This window comes from Cetorhinus maximus, chromosome 6 (assembly GCF_964194155.1).
Source record: "Cetorhinus maximus chromosome 6, sCetMax3.hap1.1, whole genome shotgun sequence".
NCBI lineage: Eukaryota > Metazoa > Chordata > Chondrichthyes > Lamniformes > Cetorhinidae > Cetorhinus > Cetorhinus maximus.
Window position 1 is genome coordinate 30,413,786 of NC_135884.1, and position 18,289 is coordinate 30,432,074.

At 41.7% G+C, this 18,289-nt stretch overlaps 1 protein-coding gene across 3 annotated transcripts in view; it reads right to left on the minus strand.

Moving 5' to 3' along the window:
- Positions 1 to 958: 958 nt before the first annotated feature.
- chdh (choline dehydrogenase) overlaps positions 959 to 18,289 on the minus strand; it is a 49,571-nt gene continuing 32,240 nt past the window's right edge. For all 3 annotated transcript variants that reach the window (XM_078543503.1, XM_078543504.1, XM_078543505.1), the window contains exons 7-8: positions 2,773 to 2,875; positions 959 to 1,914 (exon numbers count right to left, since the gene is read on the minus strand). In XM_078543503.1, coding sequence (XP_078399629.1) covers positions 1,511 to 1,914; positions 2,773 to 2,875 — 507 coding nt within the window. In that variant the 3' untranslated portion in view covers positions 959 to 1,510. The remainder of the gene's footprint in view (positions 1,915 to 2,772; positions 2,876 to 18,289) is intronic.

The following is an 18,289-nucleotide window of genomic DNA, read 5'->3' on the forward strand; positions in this document are numbered from 1 at the left end:
GAAGTCCTGAGTGAAGTGCAGCCTGCCAAGTCTACGTTGCTTATGTGCTGTTGTGAAACACTTCGGCGTGTTTTCCCGCCGACGTGGGCAGACGATCCAGTGTGGGAGGGGGATGAATCCAGCGGGCTGGCCTTATAATGATATGCTGATGTATTACAATGAGGTTCCCAATGTCCAATGACAGGAAATGCGGCCCGCCATCGATGGGCTGAGCGGACAATCGCAAACTGGTTTCACGCCATTGTGAAATTGATCATGCCATATTGTCTGCTCATGCCACTGAACACGCCCAACGCTGGCGGGCACGGAAAATCCAAGCCCATGTATCACATTTTCCCAAGATGCAGGGCAGAGGGCAAGTATCAAGGATCTCAATTATAGAATACATCCACAGCAATAAATGGAGACCATGAACTGACAATGACTGCATGCTCCTCTTGGATAGGACCAAAGTAACTCACAAAAAGATGGACTGCAGGGGATAATAATGCGAACACAACCACGCAACAGAAAAATAGCAATATAACCTATTGACATACTGGAAACAGACGTTGCTGCTGAGAGAAAAAAAAAGACAAAAAGCAGAAGTAAGAACGAAGGCTCATTTAGCACAGGTGGTGAAACATTATCACTTGACCCAGACATGGCAGAAAGTTCTTGAACAGGCAGCACACTGTTCTATCTTATTCTTGGTGAAATGATGGCAGTTTTTCATTTTATGTGGCTAGTAAATTAATTATTTGATCATAGTTTGGAAATGATTGCAAGTGAGTTCAATTTCTCATGTCTACTACCCAATGTGAAAGGCCCTCTGTATAACTTGCCTTGTGGAGTCTGGAAATTCTGCTATTGTACAAAGTTATGTTTATGTGTCATATTATAACCACTGGCTGAGAAATCTATAGCATTATTCATTCCCATTCTCCCCTGCTACGATCCTCATGGTGAACCAACAAAATTTCACTTTTGTAGCTTTTACTTTATCACAATTCAGAATCAACATAAATTAAATATGAATGAACAGGCAGGTGATACTTCAACTAAAAAGGTAAATTTCGCTTTAAATAGTTGATCCAACAAAGAAACGTCTTACATAACCACAAGCACCCGCATCACTCCCCATACAAATGTGGCTGCACGTGCAATCTTACAGTGGAATATGCACAACTGATGCATAAATAGACCAAAATCCTTATTACTTCAGTTGGGGTTCAACCTTGTTCATAACATCAGAGATAATATTAAGTAAAACCTGCTGTTTAATTTGTAATTGACACAATGAAGGGAAATTTAATAAAGTAAAATAAGAAAAAAAACATACAAAATAGAAAACTAGGTTGAATTCAAGAAATTTTGTATCAAACAGGTAATTAACAAGTACTCAGGTTTTCTCCTTGTATTAAGTATGATTTTAAATATTCTATTTGTCTTTTCACTGGCGAAGAAAAATTAACTTTTTCTCATGTGATAGGAGAGTATTTAAAATTAAAACCTTTGTACCACTGAATGTCTAAGATTTGGGCTTATAAACAGGAACATCCTTGTCACAGAGTGCTGGGCATCCCTTGATTATGTCAGCAGCTTTCTCAGCCAACATGATTGTGGGGGCATTTAGGTTGCCACTAACAACACTTGGCATTATAGAAGAATCTACAACCCGTAAGTTCTCCACCCCTATAACTCTAGTCTCAGGGTCAACAACTGCCATAGGATCAGATGGTTGGCCCATTTTACAGGTGCACGATGGATGGTAGGCACTATCAGCCTTTTCTCTCACAAAAGCATCGATTTCCTTATCCGTCTGTGCACGGCTGCCAGGTGTTACCTCTCGACCACGGAACTTATCAAATGCCTTTTGAGCAAAAATCTCCCTAGTTAGCTTCACCGATTGACGAAGTTCCAGGACATCAGTTTCTGCAAAATGAACAATGTTTTAATTCTTGTCTCATTTAAATAAAAGTAATTTGGCGCAAATACGTAAAACACAAATACAGGAGGAGCCTATTTCCTTTTGAATTAATATATTTTGTCTTATAAGAGCAAAATTCTGCAACTAAGGCTTCCTTTTCTGTAAAAATTGCAAACAGAAAAAGAATTGCTTTACACTGAAATATTAGGCTGAATTTTGGCAAGGGGGCAGACGTTCCACTGCCAGGGCCGAATACAAGAGGTGACCCAGCTTCGGCGGGCGGTGATGCCTGGGGTCCAGGGGACTGGCAGCTTAACAGTCATTTATGAAGCTGCAGCTGCAAGGAGAGGGCACCTCAAGTGCCAGGGACACTCAAGAGATTTCAGGTAGGTTACGGAAGCCGTAATGTGGTTGGGGGGCGGTGGGGGGGGTGCATCGTGGAGCTCTGGCAACATCACTGTTGCAGGGGCAGCCATTGTCATTGGGGATAGGAGGCAGGGGTTAGGGTCCTCTCCCTGGGGCCTACTGGGAGGCCTCCAGTTTTCATGTGCGGTCTCCCCATTCTGTGAGTTTTTCCACCACTGATGAGATGCATATCAGTGGCAAGACATCAGGCCACCATCCTGTGCCGTCTTGCCAGCCTTCCCATCTCTCAGCCCATCCCCAAAGGGCCTGGAAAATTCTGGCCATTGATGCTACCCAGTACTGGGGAAACCATGATATAAGCTGGCTATCTTCAAGTAAAACCAGCTTTTTTTTTTCCCAAAAAAGAGTGATGTCACATCAGCATATTTAGTTAAACATTATACAAATGTAAAAGAACAGTAATTTATTATGACTGTAAAACAGAAAAAAAAGACCACCTGTAGATAAGTAGTTTGGTTCAATAATTGGATGATCTTTGGGGTTTGCACTCTTGAGCTTCAGCCAGCCCATACTCGTGGGTCTCATCGAGCCCACATGAACCTAACAAGAGTCAAATGAAATATTTTAAAGAACTGTGATCGATTTTGCAGTGTACAGCATCCTATAATTCTATCTCTAAAACTTTAATTCATCCTGCACAAAATATAAAAAAATTAAACCTAATAGACAGTGTCAAGTCCAATCATTTACAATACCTTCAGGAGGAAGCAAAACTTTACATATATATTTAAAATTCGCTCACGGCTCCAATTATACGGTGAGTGAAGCATTGCTTTTACATTTTTTCTCATGCCTTATGTGTTGAAGGCACACAACACAGGATCCATTATATCTTGCATTTGTATCATAATCATACTGTTATAACATTTTACAATTATTTCCAAACATTACAAATAAAATATACATTTATAAAGTTTCAGAAGGGAAAGGCCATCAACATTCGACTATTCCATGATAGTAGATAGAATATTATCTACTTCTGTTAATTCATATTCATAAAATCCATACAAAGAGTACTCTGCTATCATCCTGTGTAGAATCTGACCATAATGCATAAGAAAGAAAATAATGTTCAGGAATAAATTTTGCCCCCAACTCAATTTTAGCCCTTGCTTATGGACTCATGAAAACTGCAAGAAACTTAGAAGAGGAAATGATATCAGCACGCAGGATAAGGTTACAACACGTTTTCGATAATTTCAGAAGTCTGCGAAAGAAATAATGGTTCAATAAAAATACATAAAACAGACTCTGTCTCCAGTTGCAAACTGACCTTCAAATATCCTTTTAAACACAAAACAGACCAGATTTTCTGCCCAAAGTCAGAATAGGTGGGCCTTTAATGGTAAATCACTGAGTCAAGGCCCAACACGATTTTAGTCCTGCTACTATCTACTTTTTGTACATTAACAGGATGATATTCACCTCTCCAACAACATTTGGCCAGTCTCAAAAAAACAACTTCCATCCATTCTCAAGATTTTTCCATTAGCAAGTAAGTCTCATTATCTTTCAACAGATTATATAACTAATTCACCCCATTAACCCACTTTTACTTCATTTTATTTTCTCTTCATTTTTAGTTTTGTGGATGGAGAACATCTCTCAAAACATTTCATGCCTCAGGTTATCCCAGGGAACCATTGTGCTGTACACCAAACCTTAGCAATTTCCTTCTTTTTATCCGACCTTCTATTCAACGTTAACCTCATTGACATTGATCTTCACCTCCACCAGATTACACTTTTTTATTTGCTGCTCTATCTTGATTTAATCTTTCCCTTCTGTTAGGGGGAAATTAAAAATGCTAAAAAAAATACAGTGAGAATTTACTGAAAAAACCCTTAAAATCTCCAGGCAGACATGGCTGCTAAACATATTAAGAGTTGAAGATTACCAGATGAACATTGCACAGCCTTGAGAGTCAGACTGGAGACAAAAGTAGGACATAAATTAGATTAAGTGTACTCCCCTCTCACATAGGAAAGGGCTTTTAGCTTAGATATGGGAAGACATACAATGGGCAAAGAGGGGGCTTTGATGAAACACAAACAGGCTTGAGTTGAGAGAACCAAGGTCTTTGCATACGTGTTTTAATTTTAATTGGATAATATAATTATGTATACAGCCTTTAGAATAATTGGTTAGCAAAATCACATTTTATGTGCTCAATAGGATAGAGTGAGCATGGGACCGGTGTGTTGGTTACCGATTGGATGTATTCAAATATACTCAAATGTACAATAAGAAAAAGTACAAACGTAATGAAATGTAATCAATCTGGGAGCTGGGTCTTCATTCTGAGGAATGATTGCAGCTCCCTTGCATATGCTTGAATAAAACTGAGTAAAGGAAGCCTGAGTCTCTGTGGTCGCTGTGTGATCGGAGAGTGTAACTTCTCCTCTTCAATTGGCCTATGTGGTAATTGCAGGATTGGAGGGTGTACCTTCTTCACTTCATTCCAAGATTTTAGTAACCATTGGGCTCAGTAAGCTTTTCAAATCAGTACCTTTAATCATATCATCAGCACTGGCAGCTTAAAAAGAAAATCCAAAAAGGTCGAAAGTGACTGAACAAAATAAAAGGTTGTTCACTTTTATCATAATTATTATGAACCCGAAGAGGCCAATAATTTAAAAAAAAAGAAATTCAAACTTCCAGTTGATAGCTGAAAAGATGACAAGATTTTTACTACAGCACTCTTGACTAAACACTATTGTAGACAACTTACACTTTAAGCTCAGAACAGAACTTTCCCCTTTTACTTAACACAACCTCAAAACACTAACAGGTATACTTTACACTATCCCTTAGTCATTGGATTTTCCCTGACTCAGTCTAAAGTGATTCCTAGCTCTCGTGGGTTTACTTCCATTCCTTTCCTTTCTCAGCTTGATAACCTTTAATTCTAGAACTGTCTTCCATGCTGGCATTTTTCCTGGAGATCCTCCCTTTAGCGCAAACTAGGAGAATCTCCCAGCCTCGTTTCAAGATCTCAAGTATTTGGCCTTTTCAATTTGAGCATGAACTCCCACCCACATTCCTGAGTGGTGAGCCACAGAGACTCCTAGCCTCTAGCTGCTCCCTCACAGATCCTGGAAGATTTGGTGGTTTTTTTTTAAAAGGAAAACATGCACAATGGTTTCAACAGGACTCAAAGCCCACCTCCATGGCAACATGAAACACATGGGCCTTGTATGCTGGTAGAAATGTTGATTGGCTATCCCAAACACCCCAACTCTCTTTTATCTTGGAAGTAAATGGACAGTTTAAAGCGTAACTGTTTATAGCCCGACATTCTCAACACTTTTCCTGGGACTTTGTAGACTAGCAATCTAACCACTGTATACACAGATGCTGCTCCAAGTGTGTACACGTTACACCTTCTTTCCAGCAAACAAACTGGACCTCCGTTTCATATCCAACAGCCAAGTCACTCAGGCTTGTTGTTAGGCAGGCTTCAGAACAGGTCAGATGACCTCCTTCAGTTTTCCCCTAAAGGCACAGTCCCAAAACATAGAAATCTTATAAACCTATTTGTAACATAATTCTTTGCAACTATTTGATTTTTAATATAGTGATTCTCAGCCATGCTTCTTACCTTAGGTGAAGTATTCAATATACAGCAGTTTGCCTATTCTTAGGAGTTACCCCAATTTATGTATCATTTACATGGGTCCATAGAATGGACTTAAGCAACCCACAAAGGAAAAAGAAACATATGGAAGAGGGGCATTCCTTTAGGAAGCTATCTTTAGATAAAGAAGATGGAATGGAATTTAATGGCCAGCATCAGAGAACCCTGCTGACCCCATGTCTATCCAAAAGGTCAACTATATGAACCACACCACAGTCACCTGAACACGTCCAAGGAGTTCTAATTTCACTGTTTATGATTCACAAAGACAGCATGAGAATGTGGTTTCTTTCGGTGGGCCACAAGTGACGAGTATCAGATGTGCCATTGTACAGTGCATCTTTGCGCACAGCTGTTTACTTGTTTACCAGAGTCAATGGCTTCATCACAGTTTCTAAGGCTAAAGAACATCAACGAAAGAGAGATCTTAATTTTTCTAGATTGGTTGGCTTCCCAAGGTGCAAAGCCTCATCAATGTAACCTATATTGCCATGAGGGCTCCCTTACCAATGTTACACTATCAATGAACAAAGTATTTCTACTCCATTAGCACATAGCTTATATGTGATCATAAATTATGCAGATGGATGGCAGGTACTCTGCAAGCTGTCACAGTGCTTTCATGCTACATGATTCTACAGTCTCACTGTTATTTCAAACTCATTCCACCCTAGATGGAACCACAGATAAATAGAATCATAGAATGGTTACAGCACAGAAGCTGATGTCAAATTCCAAATCTTAGGGCAGCAACTGAAAGAAATATCATGAAGCACATGAGCACAAGGAACAAAACAAAACACAAAGGCCTGAACTCTCATAAAGATGGAGAGCCTGTCCGTCATTCCGAAAATGGCTGTGGAGGCCTGGAACCAGAAGTCTTGCCCCCAAACCTACTGGCACCTACCATTTCGTGGGGGATGTGGGGAGAATGGGGGCAGGTTCTAAGTAGCGCATCCATGATTCCACATAAAACAGCAACTGCCTCCAGTCATATTGGATTTTTGTCAGCCAGGATTGGGAAACACGATATGTGCAGATTAGATCTGGTAGGAGCAGGTTTAAACTTTGTGGAGTTGCTTGGATAGGTGGGATACCCTTTTGGAATATGGTCCTGAGACACCCTTCAGAGAAGTCAGATGACCTTTGGGAGAGGTAAGCTGCCCTTTGGGGGATGTAAACTGCCCTAGGAATTGTTTAAAAGTAAACTTTAATGTGCATATAAAGTGCATAAACTCATTGAAACTATCAAAAGGAACTGTCAAGGCATTTAAAACCTCTGCCCTTTAAATATTGCAAAATAAATGTCTGCAGTATCTAAAAACTGTTTGTTCTTTCACTCTGTCTGTTGACATAACCCTGAGAGTTTCCATTACTGGATTAGTGCTGCATGAATAATTTCACAACCTTCCATCATCACAGTGGGGGTGCCTCTCTGTTCACAGTTTGATTGACAGCTCCAAGTGTTTCTAGACTCTTTGAAGTGGGACCAGAATTCCAATGACTGTTTTTATATGGGATTAAAGGAAATTAAATGTCCTGAATGGGTTTTTATCAATAAATGTTTTTTTAAAATAGTGAATTCTTCCACACTTAAAAACATCATTTAATCTCAGCATGGGTCCAGAGCTCTGCCCATGGTGGATAATGGGTGAGTGGAATGGCAGGCAGAAGAGCAAAGGGTGGTGGTTGGGGGCATGGGTTGGCATGAGTTGACACTAAGTTGGCATAGAGGCTACAAAGGGCCATGAGGGATGGGTGGAGGAGATAAGTTGGCATGGAGGGTATGAGGGGCCATGGCGTTGGTTAGAGGGGCTTGAGATAGCATGGGTTAGCATGGATGGGGCAGGGGCTATATCTGAGGGGGGGAGTGAGGGAAGAACAGGAGTCCAGAAAAGGTTCTGTTCTGTGGAAATGACAGTAAGGAAGACAGAAGATGACTCCAAGCGTCAAGCTTAAAGGGAGAAAGCCGCAGGACACAGATTTAAAGCGATATAGGTGTGTGAGGAGGCGCAAGGAGGCAGCTGAAGGTCTGTAACTCTTTATCTTGGGCATGTGAAGCAGTGGTGTTATGTTGATGTGGCTGAATCAGTGAGAGAGAGTGCATGGAAGAAAGCTTGAACGCACATGGTGACCCAGGGGAGAGGAACATCGGAAGGAGAGTTTTAAACCCTGGAGGTGGACCCTTGCGGAAGGCATCCGAGAGAAAGTGTCGTCTGGGAGAAGATTCCAAAGCGAGTTCTTTGAGAGTGGAGATTGGAAACCCTTGTGTGAAAGATGGAGTTCAGTGAGGCTGGTTGGCTCACGGTGTGATAAACGTCTAGGCGGGGGGGGGGGGGGGGGGGAGGTGTTAAAGAGAGATCCATAGCATCTGTCACTTGGTTTCAGAGTGTGGTATGTCTGACCACAGGTCACCTAGTGGTTTACGTGGACTCTGTACCTACTGTGAACATTAGAGTATAAGATAGCTTTTGTAACTTTTGTTATCCTTACAAATCTGTATATATCTGTAAAGGTATAGTTGTGGGTGAAAGAGTATTGTAATATAGTTCATCTTTTCTGGTTTTTGTTAAAAGTTCATCAGCTGACTCTTGTGACTGCGTTCAGTAGCTCCTCTCCACATATCTAAATAAAAAATAAAAGTTAGGATCTACCAAGCCGGGTTCCACCCTGGGATTTGGCTTGTCCAGTAGTATCAGCTAAGATCATAACATTCCTTTTCTTTGCATTATTGATATACTGCTGGATAAAGTTATTGAGTGGAGGTTTTTGCTTTTGGCCTTTATTAAATGATGTTGGCCAAGGGGACTGCTTATGGATGTAGTGGTGGGAAATGGTGGGTCCACGTTTGGGGTGGGGAACAAAAACAAAAATTGCTGGAAAAATTCAGCAGGTCTGACAGCATCTGCGAGAGAAAGACAGAGTTAACGTTCCGAGAACAAATGGACTTGAAACGATAACTATGTCTTTCTCTCCACAGATGCTGTCAGACCTGCTGAGTTTTTCCAGCAATTTTTGTTTTTGTTTGAGATTTCCAGCATCCGCAGTATTTTGCTTTTACATTCGGGGTGGGGAAGTTCCTTTCAACTGAAGTGAAGTCTCACAATGTGGCCCCTCTCACTCTGTCCAGTTGTACTTGGAGGATGTGGTCTCCAACCCTCATTGGTAACAGCCTGGCAATCTGAAAATCTGACCTGTTTATTCTTAATCTTTGTTGCTATCGTTCAACTAATCTTCTAACTGTGTTAACATGTTATTGCCAATTCCATGAACTCTTCTCTTGTGTAACAACATGTCATGTGGCACCTTATCAAATGCCTTTGCGAAATATAAACGTCCACTTGTTCCCCTATACCTACCCTGCTAGGTGCATTTTCAAAATCTCTAATCTAATTCTCTCAAACAATTTTCCTTTCAGAAAACAATGTTACTCTAATTATATAAAATTTTCTAAGTGCATTGAAACCACTTCCTTAGTAATGAGTTCCAACATTTTCTCAACAACTGATGCCAGATTAATTGGTCTGTATTCCCTATTTTTGCTCTCTCTCCTTTCTGGAAGAGCGACATTACTTTTGTTATCTTCCAATCCACTGGGACCACTCCAGAATCTAGGGAATTTTGGAATTTCACAATCAATGCATTCACTATTTTTGCAGCTATCTCTTTTAGAACACTAGGACATAGGACATAGGCCATCAGGTCCAGGTTTTTTTTTGGCTTTTTGTCCGATTAATTATCATTAAATCTCTGTCCTTTTCTGTCACACTCTGCTTATCTATACCAAAATTGCTACACTGTTCTATCCCCTTGACTTTTTAGACATAAATTTTCTCTCATCTCAACCCTCCAGTGGCAGATAAACTTATAAATTATTAACAATAGTTTTTTGATCTGTTGGAAATGGAAGTGAATTGGTCCTAAGATTGACAACAACGTGGGTGACTGGGAGGCCACCAATGTGTCAATATGAGGTAACTGACACTAAAAGAGGTGCCCCTTCTTCTCAGCACTCCCCAAGTACATCTGCCCAACTTTGAGGGGGTTGTTCTCCTTTCGCTAGCTGTATGCTTTCTCCCTGTTTGAAAATGCCTGGCCTCAATTTCACTCAGCTGAGCATTTCCTATACTTCCATATTAGGAATGAGTTTGTTTTGTTAACTTGCTGTATGCAGACTTTCAAATAAAATCTTTTTCACTCTAATGTTTCTCAAAGGCAAAAAAAATAAAAAAAGGATGGCACTCAATTAGTTTGGAGCAGAACTATATTTACAACAATACTTGGCAGCAGTTGCAATTCATAGGTTTTTTTCTTTAGGAGCTGCTAAAGTTCAACTGCTCAACTTCCTCGCAAGTTAAATGCATAGCATTTGAATTCTGCAAAAGAAGACTTCAAACAGAATTATCTCTGTGGACAAAAACAAAAATACCTGGAAAAACTCAGCAGGTCTGACAGCATCTGCAGAGAGGAACACAGTTAACGTTTCGAGTCCGTATGGCTCTTCAACAGAACTAAGGAAAAATAGAAAAGAGGTGAAATATAAGCTGGTTTAAGGGGGGGTGGGACAGGCAGAGCTGGATAGAGGGCCAGTGATAGGTGGAGATAGCCAAAAGATGTCATAGACAAAAGGAAAAAGAGGTGTTGAAGGTGGTGATATTATCTAAGGAATGTGATAATAGGTGACATTAAGGGTAGAAAGCAGGACAAGCAAGGTACAGATAGCCCAAGCAGGGGTGGGGTGGGGGGAAGAGATCGAAATAGGCTAAAAGGTAGAGATAAAACAATGGATGCAAATACATTTAAAAATAATGGAAATAGGTGGGAAAAGAAAAATCTATATAAATTATTGGAAAAAAGGGGCATCGGAAAGGAGGTGGGGATGGAGGAGAGAGTTCATGGTCTAAAATTGTTGAACTCAATATTCAGTCTGGAAGGCTGTAAAGTGCCTAGTCGGAAGATGAGGTGCTGTTCCTCCAGTTTGCGTTGAGCTTCACTGGAACAATGCAGCAGGCCAAGGATGGACATGTGGGCATGAGAGCAGGGTGGAGTGTTGAAATGGCAAGCGACAGGGAGGTCTGGGTCATGCTTGCGGACAGACCGAAGGTGTTCCGCAAAGCGGTCACCCGGTCCGCGTTTGGTCTCTCCAATGTAGAGGAAACCGCATTGGGAGCAGCGAATGCAATAGACTAAATTGAGGGAAGTGCAAGTGAAATGCTGCTTCACTTGAAAGGAGTGTTTGGGCCCTTGGACAGTGAGGAGAGGGGAAGTAAAGGGGCAGGTGTTGCACCTTCTGCGGTTGTATGGGAAGGTGCTGTGGGAGGGAGTTGAGGTGTAGGGGGTGATGGAGGAGTGGACCAGGGTGTCCCGGAAGGAACGATCCTTGCGGAATGCCGCCGGCGCGGGTGAAGGGAAGATGTGTTTGGTGGTGGCATCATGCTGGAGTTGGCGGAAATGGCGGAGGATGATCCTTTGAATGCGGAGGCGGGTGGGGTGATAAGTGAGGACAAGGGGGACCCCATCATGGTTCTGGGAGGGAGAGGAAGGTGTGAGGGCGGATGCGCGGGAGATGGGCCGGACACGGTTGAGGGCCCTGTCAACCACTGTGGGTGGAAAACCTCGGTTAAGGAAGAAGGAAGACATGTCAGAGGGACTGTTTTTGAAAGTGTCATCATCAGAACAGATGCGACGGAGGCGAAGGAACTGAGAGAATGGGATGGAGTCCTTACAGGAAGCGGGGTGTGAGGAGCTGTAGTCGAGGTAGCTGTGGGAGTCGGTAGGCTTGTAATGGATATTGGTGGACAGTCTATCGCCAGAAATTGAGACAGAGAGGTCAAGGAAGGGAAGGGAAGTGTCAGAGATGGACCATGTGAAAATGATGGAGGGGTGGAAATCGGAAGCAAAATTAATAATTTTTTCCAGGTCCAGACAAGAGCATGAATCAGCACTGAAGCATTCATCGATGTACCAGAGAAAGAGTTGTGGGAGGGGGCCGGAGTAGGACCGGAACAAGGAATGTTCCACATAACCCATAAAGAGACAGGCAAAACTGGGACCCATGCGGGTACCCATTGCCACACCTTTTATTTGGAGGAAGTGAGACGAATTTAAGGAGAAATTGTTCAGTGAGAGAACAAGTTCAGCCAGACAGAGGAGAGTAGTGGTGGATGGGGATTGTTCGGGCCTCTGTTCGAGGAAGAAGCGGAGAACCTTCAGACCATCCTGGTGGGGGATGGAGGTGTAGAGGGATTGGACGTCCATGGTGAAGAGGAGGCGGTTGGGGCCAGGGAACTGGAAATTGTTGATATGATGTAGGGTGTCAGAGGAATCACGGATGTAGGTGGGAAGGGACTGGACAGGGGGAGAGAGAATGGAGTCAAGATAGCAGGAAATGAGTTCTGTGGGGCAGGAACAGGCTGACACGATCGGTCTGCCGGGATAGTCCTGTTTGTGGATTTTGGGTAGGAGGTAGAAGCGGGCCGTCCGAGGTTGGGAGACTATCAGGCTGGAAGCTGTGGAAGGAAGATCTCCAGAGGAGATGAGGTCAGTAACAGTCCTGGAAACAATGGCTTGATGTTCAGTGGTGGGGTCATGGTCCAGGGGGAGGTAGGAGGAAGTGTCTGCGAGTTAGCGCTCAGCCTCTGCGAGGTAGAGGTCAGTGCGCCAGACAACAACAGCACCACCCTTGTCAGCAGGTTTGATAACAATGTCAGGGTTGGACCTGAGAGAACGGAGTGCAGCAAGTTCAGAGAGAGACAGGTTAGAGTGGGTGAGAGGAGCAGAGAAATTGAGACGACTGATGTCATGCGGAGTTCTTTCATTGTACTTCATGATACTATTTACAAAAGAAATCTATGAAAAAGTCATCTTCAAAGATAAAAATGCATGTTTTAAACTTGAAATTGTTTCCACTAAAATGTGGATAAATTCTGATATAATGAGTTAATCATTATGAATCAATTCTGAAATGCTGGTAATGCATTTGATCAAATTGAAATGAGTTCAAAGTTTTATTTTCTCTGTTATAGCTAGTAGATATGATAAATCTCAAAGTGCCGATGATAACCTAATCTGTTGATCATAGGTGCACCGCTGATATTGTTTTAATTTATTTGTTCATGGAACATGGGTGTTCTGGCAAGGTTAACATTCATTGCCCAACCCTAATTGCCCTTGAGAAGGTGGTGGTGACCCGTCTTCTTGAACTGCCGAAGTCCATGTAGTGTAGGCACACCCACAGTGCTGTTAGGGACGGAGTTCCAGAATCTTCACTCAGCAGCAGTGAAGGAACAGCAACAGTGAAGGAATGGCGAGGTAGCTCCAAATTAGGATGGTGTGTGACTTGGAGGGGAACTTGCAATAGGTGGTGCTTCCATGTATCTGCTGTCCTTGTTCTTCTAAGTGGCAGAGATAATGGGTGGAATCTTCCATTCTGGAGACTAAATCCAGTGGTGAGTGGGAAAGTCAGAATGATTCCAGCGAGGTGGCGGGACGGCTGAACATGTGCGATCTTCTACTTTTCAGCTCATTAATTATGCATCCATGAGGAACTCAGTGAATCTCACGGCAGGGCGGGCAAGAAGTTACCTGCCCACCACTACCTCATGGAAGTGGAAGGTCCTGGCACCATACTTAAAGAGCACTTGGACAGGCATTCACTCATTGCAGACCAGGTGCACCGGATAACCTGTTCAGGGTGGCCCCTAAATGCAAACAACCTTAGGTCCCACTTCCACGAAACCTCCGTTGAGACTCTCCTCCGGGCCATCCAGGAAAGGCAAGAGGTCCTAGAGTCATCGAGGTCTACAGGACAGAAAAAGGCCGTTGGGCCCATCGAGTCTGCGCTGGTCAAACAAGTACCTAACTATTCTAATCCCATTTTCCAGCACTAGGCACTAGCCTTGTATGCCAAATATCGGAAACACATCTTCAGGAGGCCAATCTTTTGCACTATCAAGGATCCGGTGGCGGAATGTGCAGCATTGTATCTCTCTTGAGCAGCACTATGTGGACGGTGAACAGGCATCATCAGCCAAGTCCCCAAGAAGCCAGCCCTTTAAGCACTGAGATCCCGCAAAGGTCTGTGGCGCCACAATCGCATCAAGATGTGAATTATGAGAGCTCCTGGGTACCTAACAAAAACACGCAGGATCTGCCTTCTGTGATCACGAATCAGTTGGATGTTCAGGAAGTGAAATCCTTTTCACAGAATCACAGAAGCTTAACAAGACAAAAAGCGGAAGAGCTTGGGTAGGGGAATGGCTGATTCTGCAGCACAAGTCTTCATCACCAAAGCCAGGATGTCAGGGCTCATAGCATTTGCTGTATCCAGTGCATTCAGACGTTTCTTGATATCATGTGGAGGGAATCAAGCTGGTTGAAGACTTGCATCAGGGGTGCTGGGGACCTCAACAGGAGGCCAAGTTGGATCATCTACTCAGCGCATCTGGCTGAAGTTGGTTGTGGATGTTTCAGCCTTGCCTTTCGCACATAAGTGCTGGGTTCTGCCATCATTCAGGATGTGTGTGTTTGTGGAGTCTCTTCCCGTCGTTAGCTGTTTAATTGCCTACCACTATTCACAAATGGTTGCAATAGGACTACAGAGCTTTGATCTGATTCTTTGGCTGTGGGATCGCTTAGCTGCGTCTGTGGTATATGGCCAAATTAAATGTCAAATTATCTCATTCGTAAAAGACATCATGAAAAATAATATATGCTTGATATTTATTTTTCTAATTCTTTCCTATATTTCAATATCAGGCTATCCCTCATAACATAAATTCCCCTTAATCAGGAGGCAGAATTCACTTTTGAATAGCATAGGAATTAGCCCTTTCAGACTATTTAATCCCTACCAACTAAATCAACTGAGATTGACAATTGCACCATTGAGGAAGACTAAATATGGAAGTCAGCCAAGAGTTGTTCAAACATCAGTTTCCTGTGTTAATGTCCTTCATGCTGAAATCTGAAGCTATTGTGCTACATAGGCCATAGATTTAAAATGTTAGGGTTCCTCTCAACAAAATATGCTAGCAATATCTCTCCACAGTTCTGCCATATGTCACTAGGTTACACCCTAAAAGACCACCCTTAACCTGCATTTAATGAACTGAGTGCAAGGTTCTGCCAATAAGGTTCGTCACTATTCCAGTTTATATTTTGCTTCCTATAATCCTCCTGAAACATTCCTAGATTAATAAGTAAATTGTGCAGGTGGCCTCATCTGAATCTTTGCCAATCCCACTTATAAGAGTTCCTGGAAATTGTGTAAGAGCAGTAAAGGCTAAAAACACTCCTCTTTTTGTTCCCTCTGTGGAGAAGTATCTCATCTTGGCCAGGGGCTTAATGTCATCAGATTGATGAGATCAAGAAGTAACTGTGCAGAATTACTGGCATGAATGTATCCACTGCCAACATGTGGGTCATCACATTAGTACTGAAAGTCAACACACCAAACAGCATTTTTGAGCTAAGTTGCAAGTAAACCAGTCAAAATGTATTACGCATAAACATGCATAACATGTCACACGTCAATGAAAAACTAAGTAAGTAAGTGCCTCAAATAAAATGATAGGATAAAATGGAAAATAAAAACATGAACTAGCAAAGAAAAGTCAGTCATTGTGAAGAATCCAAAACATTAGGCACAGATGTTACACTGGGTCATGCCATCTGCAGGGCAGTTAGCCAGACCATGACTCCTTCAACAGCACCATCCAAACCCGTGATCTCTACCAACTAGAAGGACAAGGACAACAGATGCATGGGAACACCACCACCTGCAAGTTCCCCTCTAAATCATACACCATCCTGATTTGGAACTATATTGCCATTCCTTCACTGCCACTGGGTCAAAATCTTGGAACTCCCTTCCTAACAGCACTGAGTGTATCTACAACACAGGGACTTCAGGGGTTCAAGAAGGCAGCACACCATCACCTTCTCATGGGAAATTAAGGATGGGCAATAAATGCTGGCTTAGCCAGCGACACACACATCCCATGAACAAATTTTTTAAAATGGCAGTTAGCTATGCCAATCAGGGTAGGGCTTGATTGGCAAAGATCTAAAGTGCTCATTTCTTTACAGTTTAAAGTTTTTACATTGATTTCACAATCTAAAATGGAAGAATCTCAAATAAAACTGCTCTCTACATGATAAATACAGTAGAAACTCAAAATGGTTTCTAAGGCATAACAAGGGTCTAACAAACAGCAATTCCAAATTTATTTTCTGAAAAGCAAGAGTGTTTTAGTAACAGTTTAAGAACTAAAGGCACAATTTAAAATAGGGCCATTTCACAAAGGAGCAAATATCCATGCATGATTTTCCTCATAGAACAAAATCAATAATTCAAGAATACAAATATGTATCAGTCTTGTTCATTGGCACCAAACTAAAAATAGTATAATCTTAGTCATTATCCAAATAATGCCATACAGACTTCCCTCTTAGTGCTGCCAGTTCTATTCGAAGGAATAGGTTTTAATACTATTTTTAAACCTACATTAAAAAAATCATTTGTTTCTCTTCTCTAAAGTTAGAATGCAAAAAGTTCTCATTCTGATTTATGAAAGGCTTATGAACATATAACTACCTTCTCAAGGGCAGTTAGGGATGGGCAATAAATGCTGGCCTAGCCAGAGTCAAACATCTCATGAACAAATAGAAAAAGTGAGATATTAGACAAAATCATGAATGGAAGGAAATATATGAGTCTTACATATGAATTTTAATCTACACATAGACTGGAAAAATCAGATGGGCAATGGTAGCGGAGATGAAGATTTCACAGAATGTTTTTGGGATAGTTTCTTAGAACAGCACGTTCTGCAGCCAACCAGAGAGCAGGCTATACTAAACCTGGTATGGAGCAACAACACAGGATTAATTGATAACCTCCTAGTAAAGGCACCCCTAGATAGCAGCGATCATAATATGATTGAATTTTACATTCATTTTGAGAGAGAAACGAGTGTGTCCAAGACTAGTATTTTAAACTTTAATAAGGGCAGTTATGAGGGCATGAAAGCAGAGTGAACTGGGAAATGAAGTTAAGGGATATGTCAATAGAAATTCAGTGGCAGACATTTAAAGGGATATTTCAGAATACACAGAATATATACATTACAATGAGAAAGAAAAATGCCAAGGGGCCCACCATCCATGGTTAACTAAAAAAGTTAAAGACAGTATCAAACTTAAAGAAAAAGCATATAATTAGGCAAAGACGGGTGGCAGATCAGAAAATGGAAAGGATATAAAGAACAGTAAAGAATGACAAAAAAATTAATGAGGGAAAAATTAAAGTATGAGAGAAAGCTAGCTAGTAATATAAAGACAGATAGTCAGAGTTTCTATAGATATTTAAAAAAGAAAAGAGTTAACAAAATGAGCATTGGTCCTATAGGCAGTGCGTCTGAGGAATTGATAATGCAAAATACGGAGATGACGGATGAATTAAACAAGTATTTTGCTTCGGTCTTCGCTATAGAGGACACAAGTAACATCCCAGAAATAGCTGTTAATCAGGAAATGGAAGGGAGGGAGAAACTTGGGAAAATTACAATCACCAGGGAAGTGATATTGAGCAAATTGTTGGGGCTGCAGGCTGACAAATCTCCAGGTCTGGATGGACTTCACCCTAAGGTCTTGAAAGAAATGGCTAGTGGGATAACTGATGCACTGATTTTAATTTTCCAAAATTCCCTAGATTCGGGGAGGGATCCATGAGATTGGAAAATGGCAAATGTAACTCCTTTATTCAAAAAGGGAGACAGAAAACAGGAAACTATAGGCCAGTCAGCCTAATATCTGTCATAGGGAAAATTTTAGAAGCTATTATTTAAGATGTTATAGCAGGGCACTTAGAAAAAATCAAGGCAATCAGGCAGAGTCAACATGGTTTTGTGAAAGGGAAATCATGGGAACCGGTGAATGTACTGTACTTAAATTTCCAGAAAGCATTTGATAAGGTGCCACATCAAAGGTTATTGCAGAAAATAAAAGCTCATGGTGTAGGCAGTAACATATTGGCATGGATAGAAGATTGGCTAGCTAACAGGAAGCAGAGAGTTGGCATAAGTGGGTCTTTTTCTGGTTGGCAGGATGTGACAAGTGGGGGTGTGTGTCACAGGGATCAGAGCTGGGGCCTCAACGTCTTACAATTTATATAAGTGACTTGGATGAAGGAGCTGAAGAAATGGTTGCTAAATTTGCTGACGACACAAAGATAGGTGAGAAAGTAAATTGTGAAGAGGACATAAGGAGGCTACAAAGTGACATAGATAGGTTAAGAAAGTGGGCAAAGATCTGGA